Below are 12,174 nucleotides of genomic sequence, written 5' to 3'. Positions count from 1 at the left end.
GAAGCAGGTTCGGAGCGGCTGATTATATGGCGAGGGCTTTCGCGATGAATTTTTGGCGGTTGTGTGCGTTTTGGACCTTTTGGTGGGGCAAGAAATCAATCCCCCGCCTCCCAGCTAGAATAGTGACACAGGGCTGATGCCTGATGAGGAGCAGATGGTGTGTTAAAGTTGAGCTTAGCCATGTCTGGATACTTGACTGCCTGGGGGAGAGCTGCTAAGTTAAGGTTGTACAGAAATAAAATTTCATAAACCGGTTCAAGATGCCTTGGAGTGATTGATTAATTCTGTCATGCATGTTGTATATGACTGTTTGCTATTTCAGCCTATTACACATCAAGTCATGTAGAAGAAGAGTTAGAGTCATTAAAGGAATTAAAGAGTCATAAGAATGAGTAATTCTTGGTAGCAGCGTCCAGAGATGATTCATTGCATGATCCTCCCTTGACTGCCCGAAGATGACCTCACCTTTAACACACAATCCTGAGGCATCAAGAACTGGAGTATTCGTAATTTTCACAACTTCCACCTCGCCTTGGTGTAAGACAAAGCAAGGCTGAAGATATCTACAATCTTGCCAATATCACTGGCCCAACCTGCAAGCCACAGCCAGACTCATCCTGGTCGATCATACCTTTTCGAGAATTGTGTCAGCCCTGCCTCGATAGTCTCGCGGCCGACTGCTCCAAAGTTCGGATATGGAAAAGTTATAGAACGAGCTCAACGACATTCACAACAGCAGGCCTATCGATTCTAGAGAAATTGCATGTCGTGTGAGCAATACTGTGCTGTATTATTGCTGTCTTCTGTATCAAACACCTTGTTTTGATACTGTCTTTTTTCCTTTTTAACTTTGATCTAGAAAACTTCTTTACGAAAAGACTTGCATTATTGCACCGACTTGCATGCACACATTGTCGGACATCTGGAGATCGTTCGGCATCTAATACACAATTGCAACTTGGAGTGTAATTATATTCGAGCTGATCATGTACGGCGAGCTCTTCCGTTGCGCCGTGTTGACGAGAACAAATAGTTCCCGAAAAGTGCCGAGACAGCAACGGCATTTGAGGTTTCTATCATCAGCGTTATCGATACCATCAAGGCTCGATTACAAGCATCAACGGCCACGCAGCCGATCATATACGCCCCAAGCCGAACCCGCAATAGGCGGGTCCCAGCAAAGTCAGATTCTCACCCACAACCAGGCGTCTTCATTCCCAAAGTCGCACAGGCAAAGCCTCTTTCACACGTGTTCGGACGTCTCTTCCGTGTTCACCGGAGTTCCCCCATGCGCCGCTATTCGGACTGCCCCTCCTCTCAACTCGACAGTTCGAGCCCACTCTATATACAGCGACTACTTCCCTGTTAATAATCGACGCAACAACTTGGCTTCAGTCTTTTCTTCAGCCTCTGTTGTCGAGTCTTTGTCTTTTTCCAATCGTTTACAGCAGAAAAGACTCTTTTCCTCGACCACAATGGTTGCTACGAAGCTCGATGGCAATGCCATTGCCAAGTCGATCAGAGAGAAGCTCTGTGCCGAAGTGAATGAGAAACAGAAGATTAACCCCAGATTCAAGCCTTGCCTCAAGATCATCCAAGGTATGAATTGTTACTCGCAATGCTTTACTCATTCAACGCTGATTCAATTGTTCTACAGTCGGTGATCGCTCAGACTCTTGTTCGTAACAACTCTGCCCCGCCATCATGAGATCATCTCACCACTAACCCCGCCATGTAGCTACTTATGTTCGCATGAAGCTCAAGGCTGCCGCTGAGGTTAGTCAGAGGATCTCACACTTCACGACTCAATCACTGACTCTTCATTGTAGGCTGGCATTGACAGCCAATTACTGCACTATCCTGAATCTATCTCCGAGGCAGAGCTCCTTGACCATATTCGCCAGCACAACAACGATCCTGCTGTCCATGGTATCTTGGTTCAATTGCCTCTCCCCAAGCACATTTCTGAGTATACCGTTACGTCTTTTGTGGCAGACGAGAAGGATGTCGACGGCTTCGGCACCAAGAACATTGGAGAGCTCGCCAAGAGGGGTGGCAAGCCTCTTTTCATCCCTTGCACACCCAAGGGTTGCATGATCCTCCTCAAGGAGTCTGGTATTGAACTGAAGGGCAAGAATGCCGTCGTCCTTGGAAGAAGTGACATTGTCGGCAGCCCCGTTAGTTATCTCTTGCGAAACGCTGATGCTACTGTTACCGTTGTGCACTCCAAGACACAAAACATTGAGCAGCATGTCCGAAACGCAGATGTTGTCGTCGCCGCTATTGGCCAGCCTCTCTTTGTCCCGGGCAGCTGGATCAAGCCTGGCGCTGTTGTCATCGATGTTGGAACCAACTTCCTTCCTGATGCGACCAAGAAGTCTGGCCACCGACTTGTTGGCGATGTGGACTACGCCTCTGCAGTCGAGGTTGCCTCCGCCATCACCCCCGTTCCTGGCGGTGTCGGACCCATGACTGTTGCCATGTTGATGCAGAACGTTGTCGATGCTACGACTTGGTACTTTGAGTCTCAGAAGCTTCGCAAGACCATTCCCCTACCCCTGAAGCTGGAGGACCCCGTCCCCTCGGATATCGCCGTTTCGCGAGCTCAAACACCCAAGGATATCACACGAATTGCTGCCGAGATTGGCATTGCACCCCACGAGCTGGAACCATACGGCGCATACAAGGCCAAGGTTGACCTTGGTCTCATGCAACGACTGGAGCACCGAAGAAACGGTCGTTATGTCGTTGTCACTGGTATCACTCCTACTCCTCTTGGCGAGGGTAAGTCCACAACAACTATGGGCTTGGCTCAGGCTTTGGGAGCTCATGTCGGACGCATGACATTTGCCAATGTACGACAACCCAGCCAGGGCCCTACCTTTGGTATCAAGGGAGGTGCTGCCGGAGGAGGCTACAGTCAGGTCATCCCTATGGACGAGTTCAACATGCATTTGACTGGCGATATCCACGCCATTGGTGCCGCCAACAACCTGCTAGCGGCTGCTATCGAGACCCGTATCTTCCACGAGAACACCCAGAAAGACGGTCCCTTGTACAAGCGACTAGTCCCCGTCAAGAATGGTGCGAGGAAGTTTGCTCCTGTCATGTTCCGTCGTTTGAAGAAGCTCGGAATCGACAAGACCAACCCCGACGAGTTGACAGAAGACGAGATCCACCGATTCGCCCGACTGGATATCGACCCCGAGACCATCACTTGGAGGCGAGTTCTCGACGTGAATGACCGTCACCTGCGAGGCATCACAGTGGGTGCCGCCCCCACTGAGAAGGGACAGACGCGAGAGACCGGATTCGACATCACTGTTGCTAGTGAGTGTATGGCCATCCTCGCTCTCAGTAACAACCTGGCTGAGATGCGTGAGCGTCTGGGGTCCATGGTCGTAGCCACATCACGAGGTGGTGACCCTGTTACAGCTGACGACCTTGGTGCTGGTGGTGCCCTCACTGCTCTCATGAAGGATGCTATCAAGCCTAACCTCATGCAGACCCTCGAGGGCACTCCCGTCTTTGTCCATGCTGGTCCCTTTGCCAACATTAGCATCGGACAGAGCTCTATCCTTGCTGACAAGCTTGCACTGAAGCTTGCCGGTACCGAAGCTGATGAAGACCATCAGGAGAAGGCCGGTTTTGTCGTCACTGAGGCTGGCTTTGACTTCACCATGGGAGGTGAGCGATTCTTCAACATCAAGTGCCGTACCTCTGGACTCGTTCCAGACGTCGTTGTCATCGTTGCCACAGTCCGAGCTCTCAAGGTCCACGGAGGTGCCCCCCCTATCGCCCCTGGTGCTTCCCTCAGCCCTGTCTACAAGGAAGAGAACGTCGATATCCTGCGTGCTGGCTGCGTGAACCTCAAGAAGCAAATTGCCAATGCCAAGTCATTTGGTATTCCTGTCGTCGTTGCAATCAACAAGTTTGCGACCGACACAGATGCTGAAATTGCTGTCATCCGCGAGGAGGCTGTCTCGGCTGGCGCTGAGGATGCCATCCTGTCTAACCACTGGGCCGAGGGTGGTAAGGGTGCCGTTGATCTGGCCCACGGTGTCATTGCGGCAGCTGAGAAGCCCAAGGACCTCAAGTTCACCTACAACCTCGAGGGAACCGTCCAAGAGCGTCTCGAGGCCATTGGAAAACAGATGTATGGTGCCGAGAAGGTCGAGCTCAGCGAGCTTGCTCAGAAAAAGGTTGACACATACACTCGGCAAGGATTTGGTCACCTGCCTATTTGTGTGGCTAAGACACAATACTCTCTTTCTCACGATCCCGACCTGAAGGGTGCTCCTACTGGCTTCACGGTTCCCATTCGCGATGTCAGACTGGCTGCTGGAGCAGGATATTTGTAAGCTTATTCCCTACTGTTTAACGCAACGTAACTAACGCACGCCTAGCTATGCCCTTGCTGCTGATATCCAAACAATCCCAGGTCTGCCAACAGCACCTGGTTATCTCAACGTTGATGTCAACGTGGAGACAGGCGAGATCGAGGGTCTGTTTTAATGATACCAAAACTCATGTATAATGGATAAGTAGCTGGAGTAAGGCATACGGGACTGTGCTCCCTCAACTCAACGTGGGAGTCACGAATGGCAAGGCGAAACATTGGACGTGACATTTCAACACATGGTGCGGGACTGGTTTAGCGGAATCACATATCATCTGCCGTTTTATGGCAATATTTAGAATCAACTATTATTTGGATAAATTTGGAGTCACTCGTGATGAGATGGATTGAACGAGAAGAGGAAGATCCCGACATCTGGGGTACTGAATCCAGATCTGCCAATAGTCTGCCATGCAGAAGCATAAAAGTCACAGCTGAACATCCCTTGATTCTGCCTTGGCTGGAAATGCAGCCGCACCATGCATACTACGTAACAGGGCGTCGACGGTATTTGCCGTTGATTGTGTTACGCTAGAGTGCAGTACCGCAGCCACAAAGCCGCATACCTACGATGCTGGGAACATGTAGGTCCCGTGTTTGGTAACCTGTTATTATTGTGTATGTGGTTGGCTAGGAAGTTTACCACCACAACAAGCCTTGTACTAGACAATGTGACAGGGTCGGAATTTCCCGTTGATAACTAACTACTGTGCTAAGTCCAGAGCAGTTGGAACGAGGCGTTTCGTGCGGAGTTAGATCAACTTTTAATTTGGGATGTCAATAAAGACGCTCCTGGCGAGCTGCAAGCGATATTATCTTTTCGCTGTTCAATCGAAGCTGTGTTATATCTAGAGAGGTGGAACAGAGAATACTTGGTCTGGAATGATCACAGTCATGGTTAATTAATAGCAGTTACTGCAACCTTGATTACCTAAATAGGCCTGTCATTCAGCTCAAGGTTTGCCGTATGGGAGCTACATATTCGAAGCTTACCATTGGCCGCAACAGAATAGCCACGAGAAGCCATGTAAGACTCAGCCCAACTTGACTAGCAAGGTGAGACCAATGGCTCGACGCCTGCAGAGGAAGCGGTACCGTTTGATCCCTTACCGCCCATTGAGGTCATTGCATTGTCGAACTCTGTGTGAGTTGGTTCAACGTTGAAAGGGTGACGTCTAAGGAAGCTGAGGAACAGGTGTTCCCCTTCTAGGGCGTGAGTAGACCTTTGCTGGATATAGATACGTACCGTTTTTACTGTTAAACTCATATCTCTTCAATGATCGAATGAGTACTTCATTGATAGATACGTACCGTGTGTCTCGGGGTCTAATAATACAACATTGCTAACTTATAGCCAGCAACCTTGGTTCGACAAGCATTAGTCCCGATGTTACGAAGCTTTCAGACTTGTCGCACACCAACAAGCAAAACAGTCACTGCCGAAGAGTTCAACCCCACCAACGGTTCTGCCCTGTCGCTGTCGGTACGGTACGGCTGATCACAGAACGGGTTAGAATCTGAGGCCCTTGACGCCATCTTCTGTACAGTGTTTGTGATAAACTGCGTACATCTCCGGAGGGCTCCTGGATAGAGTTGCTTCTGCGAGACATCTGACTCTTCCAAGTGTGCCATATTGGGTAGGGAATGCGAAGAGCGTAGTGGTTTGATTGATGCATTGCTGTGGCTTGTACGTTTATGTGATTTTCCGTCTCGGATAGTGCAACTTGGTCAATACGCACACGAGCCAAGTGTACACAGCTGCAACTAACCAAGCTTCGTGTCAGCGACATATAGACAGATAATTTTCGTATATAGACGTGGACTAGGCGGTGACCATAACGGGTATACCGGTGACTGCCTTGCCAAGAGCCTGATCTGAAGCATGGATCGTGCCTGTCTACTCTGATACTACCTTTAGACTAAGAATAAGCATCTGACACTGCCTTGGACAGATGTGTCATGCCAACCTCATCCCCATACTATCCAATGCATTGGCTCATCTGCTAGGATGGTGCCAGAACTCTCCCTCCACGTTACCAGCACAATGGTGCGCCATCACCCAACACGACAGGGCACTGCCACTCAAGCTATCAGCCCTAAATGATGCAGGCCTTTGACATGGAGAGCTAAACAAGCTTTCGGTTGCTTCCAAGATTACCTGCCAATAAGACCAGCTACCAGGATCTCAAAGGCCCTGGTACTGATCTGAGCCCTACAGTGTGGGCTTGCCTAGCTCCTGTCGAGACCATTCTATTTCGAAACCAAATCAAGGCAGCCAACGCCATTTCAACCTCATACAAAGACCATCTTCTTGATTCTTCCTTCGAGTCTCTGTTTTAATCTCGTCAAGTACTACTCCAAGAGCTTTCAGGTTCCTTTTGGGGCCCCATGTACAGCAATCCATGATTACCAAACCCTTGAGCAACAGCATGACTTCAAAACATCCCTTGAGACGATCGTGTGCTTTTTGTCGGGCGAGGAAGATCAAGTGTTCCAACGAAACAATCTGCGAGGCTTGTCGTAAGCAAGGCGTCGACTGCATCTACGACTTTGAATCTCCCCGGGCCAAAGGACGTAATCTCAGCTTCGACGGCTCCAAAGGCAACAATCTACTACAGGTACGAAGTGATCATGACTTGCCCGAAAGCAAGAGGAGAAGGTCGTGCTCCGCCAACTCTGCTTCTTCCATGTCCCCCAGAAGAGCACATGAAGATCTTGTGCCGCTGGGAGATGGCGTTGAAAGCCTTGCTGCCTCCCTTGAGCAGGTGTTTCAGGACAGGTTTTCCCAAATGGCTTTCGGAGAAGCAAGCCGTGTTGACTTACAGGCGACTTGCAACAAAGCTCGATGCATTGGACTCCTTCCCCTGGTAGCTTGCGACCTTGTCGGGTCTGTTGGCCAGGGATATAGTATCTTGGGGTCCTGCCAGCCTGATGATTCCAACAGTCAATTAATCCGTTCTGGTTTATCCAACGACAAAACTTCCAGCATGTTTGACAACAATGCCTCATATTGCAGCAGTCCCATCTCCACCTTTAGCCATCGACAGAGGAACCAGCTGATAGATGTCTGGTACTCGGCACATCCTTTGACCTTTCTTATCTCCAAGACACTACTCCTCCGAGAAATGCGCGAAGATACATGCGACGAGATCCTCATAGCTGTTATGCTAGCAGATGCTAGTTTTGTCATCGGGGAGACTCCTATGGTAACTCGCGGGCACGAACTATTGCAGTGGGCGAAAACCCAGCTGCAGATGCGACCTAACCACGCTTTGGAAGAAAACGACGCTGTATACTCGGGAGTGCCAACAAGAGTGTATAAAGGTGTGACGACTGCACAGACACTGGTGTTACTGGCCTGGAACGCTCTCTCGACGAACGAATTCCGCCGAGCCGTCTGCTATATACAAGTCGCCAGTAAGATGGTGACCCAAATCAAGGATTGCATGTCGAATGATGTCTCTCCACCTAGCTCCAGTCGCATCAACGGGGTGGATGTGCTCGATGTTGAGAAAGAGGTTGTCTCCAATCTGTGGTGGACGACCTTTTCGCTCAACCTTTGGATGTCCATCCAGGCAGGAGTTTCACCCGACGCCAGCCTGTCAGCCTTTACACACGACTCTCTTCCCGCAACAGAAAACTCATCCGTCTCTATTCAGCTCGACCTTGTTTCCGAGAACTTCAACACATTGCAGAAGCAGAAGCGCAATATTGGAGAAATGCGACCCCTTGCCCATATTGTCAACACGGTCGCCTATCTTTTCTCGCAGTCAGATCAAATTGCATCCAAGCATGGTTTGAATGCCTGCAGAGAGGCCATGCGAGAAGTCGAGAGTTCAAATACCAAACGTTCCAATCAAGGTGACCAACCAGATGAATCACGACACTTGATCGTTGCATTCCACCAGACAATGATCATCCAACTCCTCTTCCCCAAGAATGGGTCATTCTATGACCAAGTCATCATTCCAACAGATACTTTGCATCAATTTTGCTCGTCGCTGGAACATATCATCCGATCCCTTTCGCCTCCTGCCGGGCAGCTCGACCATACAACCTCTGCTTCCTCCTTTCAAGAATCTCTTTCCAAATCTCTTTGCAACCTCTTGGATGCCTGTTCCCGAGCTTTCAGTCTTGTTAGCGAGAATCTAGGGCTTGGTATCGACCCTGGCTACTTTCGTCCTGATTGGGACAGCCGGCTGTGTTCTTTAGCAAGCTCTTTATACTCAATCAGTAAAACCAGCAGCTTCTACCAGACTACGTCTTTGCGAAACGTGAGGAAGCAACTGAAAGCTTGCATCCGAGCTTTTAGTGATCAAGAATCCTCAAATGCATTGGGGCTGCTGGACCCGAGAATGAACAATATTCGATCCTTGTCCCATTCCCCTCGCAATGAAGCACCGAACACTTTCATTGTTACAGACGACTCTTCGACTGACATACCTTCACCCTTCCGCTATACAGAAGGTGATCCGAGAATATCCTCATCCATGCCGTCCTCATCAGCATCATCAACCAGTGTCTCAACCCAATCATTCACCCCCTTTGAGGAAATGACCAAGTGGAATGTCGGAGAGAACTACTCTCCAGGTGTTATGAATACAGGTAATCTGAGTTCTCCTACAGTAGTTCAGTCGGGATTGCAAAATGGGACTCCCATGCAGAACGTGTGGTACTCACAGCCAACCCATATGTTGAACTTTCAGGCTGCCGGTCCAGCCTCCATGCAGAACAACCAATGGGTATGGCCAAGCACAAGGGCTGAAGATACGACGTATATGTCATTCCAGGCTCTGGATATGGAAGATGCATAGTGGGCATGATGGTTTACAAATTAGCGCGCTACTGGGATTGGAGTTACTGCAGCAGAAAGATCAAAATGAACTGCCCAGATACTGGTTTGAATTATGTAATTAGGTATTGGCTGCTTGTGCTTCCACGGCATTCTGTATCAAGTGTGTACCTTATCAATGTTTAGCCCCTGAGATAGGGGTAATATGACAATACGTCCAAGAGGCAACAAGATATCCAGAGCTTAGATACGTGAGATCCATCAAATAGGTTCTAATCTAAAGTCTGAAGAGTTTGTTATTCAAATCCAGTGTTATCAGCAATAAAGCATGATGTTGATAGTGTCGACTAATCAAAATTCGCGAATAGATACAAGCCAGTCGTGAATTGGAGGCCACAAACTCAACAGTCCCATATCGCACTTGGTTACTCATCATTTGACTCTATCATCTATATCGCGACATGAGCCACTTGGTTTATCGGTCACCATGTTTATCTGTAACAAGCCACGGTCGATATCAACGTTTACATGATTGACAAAAGGGCCAAAACATTATCCTGTTGGGAAAGAAGCTATCTTGACATGATAACGAACAAGAGCGAGAATTGCGTCATGATCATGAGAAAAGTTGGATAAGGAAAGAATTGACACAAAGGAAGGGCAACTTTGATAGGGAAAGTACATGGCATCAATATTTGGCACGTTGCTGTCCTCCAGTTCTTGCCCTTGATGATCAAAGTTACAGTTTAGGGTAGGTACGTCTCGAGCAATGTGAAATGTGATGATGATGATGATGTGTTGTATCGCCGTCTCTCAAGCTACTAATGTTGATATTACCCATTGAGTGATTTCGGCACATCCGCTTGATGAAGAAAATCTTTAATGGCGTTGAAGATATTCACGACTTGTACTTGTCAAGAGAGACACATAGTACACTGCAAGGACACGGCTATGCGAGTGACTCTGAAGCAAATGCCACTTATCCTAGTGCCTTCCAAGTAATCTCTGAATATCCATTCCTTCTAATTAATCACTTTCTTATACTGCTTCTTCTCGGTGTTTGCTGGCTCCTTCCAAAATCCATTGCCGACGTGGCTGCGTCTGCCGCTGACGTCAGCTGACCGGGGAGCTCTTACTCGACGCCTAATCCGCTAACGTGAGCTCGTGAAAGTTAACAGTAGCAGATTTGATTTAACTACAAGGGAGCTTGACAACCCCAGCTTGCTTTGTGCCCTGCATTTTCCAACATTCTAAGCGCTTGGAATCAGCCATGAGATTGCTGTACGCTGTCCCCGCGACTTGTGCGCTCATTTACCGTGCCAAGAGCAGAAACTCTTTGACGCCCGCTGGCATCTTCGCTGCGACTCTGACAGCTATTGCCCACGCATATCACCCATGGAATCTACCATTTGCACTCCTGTGCATCTTCTTCCTTGCTGGGACGCGTGTTACACATGTGAGTTGCGCCCGCTACAGCATAAAATACCCCTATTCTAACAAAATTCCAGATCAAAGAGGGAATCAAGGCCAATTATACCGTTCGTTCCAAGGGCACGTCTGGGGGAGAAGGGCCTAGAACACACGTTCAAGGTAAGCGCTTGGGCATATTCATCTCCATCACATAGCTGACACTTCTATAGTCCTTGCCAACAGCTTGATGGCCTCTGTCCTCTCCCTCCTCCACGCAAACCAGCTACGCAAACGAGAAGCCGCATTCGCCGATCCCAATACCCCGGATCCTACGGGATCACTATGCTTTTCATGGGGCGGTGACCTCCTGGTCATTGGAATCATCGCCAACTATGCGGCCGTTGCGGCCGATACCTTCAGCTCCGAGCTTGGCATTCTCTCCTCAGGACAACCCCGCCTCATCACATCACCGACTCTGCGAAAGGTGCCTCGCGGAACAAACGGCGGTGTTACTCTGCTAGGACTGGGTGCAGGTCTGCTGGGATCCATCATTATTGTCACTGCCTCTATGCTGTTTTTGCCATCATGCACAGAAGAGTCAGCTCAGACGCCCGCAGGTGGTGCACCATGGACGATGCTGGAGCGCCGCAAATTCATGGGGTTCATGGTGCTATGGGGTGCTCTTGGCAGTGTCTTGGATAGTTTCTTGGGAGGCCTGTTTCAACGTTCAGTTCGTGACGTACGTTCTGGTAAAATCGTTGAGGGCGAGGGTGGCAACCGGGTGCTGGTAGCCGAGTCTGCTGAGGGTTCTGCAGCGCATCTGAAAAAGGAAGACGCCAAAGAGAAGTCGGACGACTCCGCCATTACAGACGATCACGATGCTCATGCCGAGGTTTACAACCCCAAGGACAAGCACCGCAAGTCAAGTTTCGGAGATCAACGACCATCGCGGACCATTGAGAACGGGTGGGATCTTCTGGACAACAATGATGTCAATTTCCTCATGGCGGCTATGATGAGCGTTGGCGGCATGGCGGCTGCAAGCTGGTACTGGGACGTGCCCATCCAGAGCGTCATGGGTGTGTAGTGACACAAGTAGCGACGTCATTTTGAGGGTCAAGTACAAAATTTTGAACTTGGCCCTTTTTTTTGCCAAGACAAATGAGAACAAAGTGATGTAAAAAGGAACCCGCTGCTCAATTTGGTAGGTCTTGATCCATCACGAGATTTAAACCACCGTTACCCGTTGCCACTGGATGGTGTTGAACTGCGTCAAGATACATAAATTTTGAACGACTCCATCTTGGCACGGTCAAGCCCCGGTGAAGGTCCGTCACACCCCGTCAATCCCCCCGCCGGGTCTCGGCGTGAATCGCAACGCATCGGGGCACCAGACCCGGAGTTGATCCCGAGGTCCCAGGTGCCTGAAATCTTCATCAATGCGACAGTCCAATGCGGAACCGGCAGATTCTGATTTAAAACCCGGAACGATATCTCCTCAACAAGTTGGTCCAACCTCATTCGCGCGTCCAATTATCTAGACGTGATTCTATCACCCAATTCCCCAGACTTA

At 49.4% G+C, this 12,174-nt stretch overlaps 3 protein-coding genes across 3 annotated transcripts; all 3 read left to right on the top strand.

Annotated features, from left to right (window-relative positions):
- Positions 1–1,475: 1,475 nt before the first annotated feature.
- FPSE_03604 (uncharacterized protein) lies at positions 1,476–4,515 on the top strand (the record flags this gene model as incomplete). The annotated part of the gene is made up of 5 exons (XM_009256723.1): positions 1,476–1,599; positions 1,658–1,678; positions 1,739–1,776; positions 1,830–4,357; positions 4,407–4,515. The coding sequence occupies 5 exons, from the start codon at positions 1,476–1,478 to the stop codon at positions 4,513–4,515; spliced, it is 2,820 nt and encodes a 939-aa protein (XP_009254998.1).
- Positions 4,516–6,828: 2,313 nt separating this feature from the next.
- FPSE_03605 (uncharacterized protein) lies at positions 6,829–9,213 on the top strand (the record flags this gene model as incomplete). Its single annotated transcript, XM_009256724.1, has 1 exon — positions 6,829–9,213. One exon carries the CDS (start codon positions 6,829–6,831, stop codon positions 9,211–9,213), a length of 2,385 nt encoding a protein of 794 aa, XP_009254999.1.
- A 1,248-nt stretch (positions 9,214–10,461) lies between these two features.
- Positions 10,462–11,688, top strand: FPSE_03606 (uncharacterized protein; the record flags this gene model as incomplete). The annotated part of the gene is made up of 3 exons (XM_009256725.1): positions 10,462–10,647; positions 10,700–10,781; positions 10,832–11,688. 3 exons carry the CDS (start codon positions 10,462–10,464, stop codon positions 11,686–11,688), a joined length of 1,125 nt encoding a protein of 374 aa, XP_009255000.1.
- Between the last annotated feature and the right edge of the window lie 486 nt (positions 11,689–12,174).

Source organism: Fusarium pseudograminearum, chromosome 1 (genome assembly GCF_000303195.2).
Source record: "Fusarium pseudograminearum CS3096 chromosome 1, whole genome shotgun sequence".
Classification (NCBI taxonomy): Eukaryota; Fungi; Ascomycota; class Sordariomycetes; order Hypocreales; family Nectriaceae; genus Fusarium; species Fusarium pseudograminearum.
Note: the sequence above shows the minus strand (reverse complement) of the source record. Positions and strands in the feature narration are given on the sequence as shown.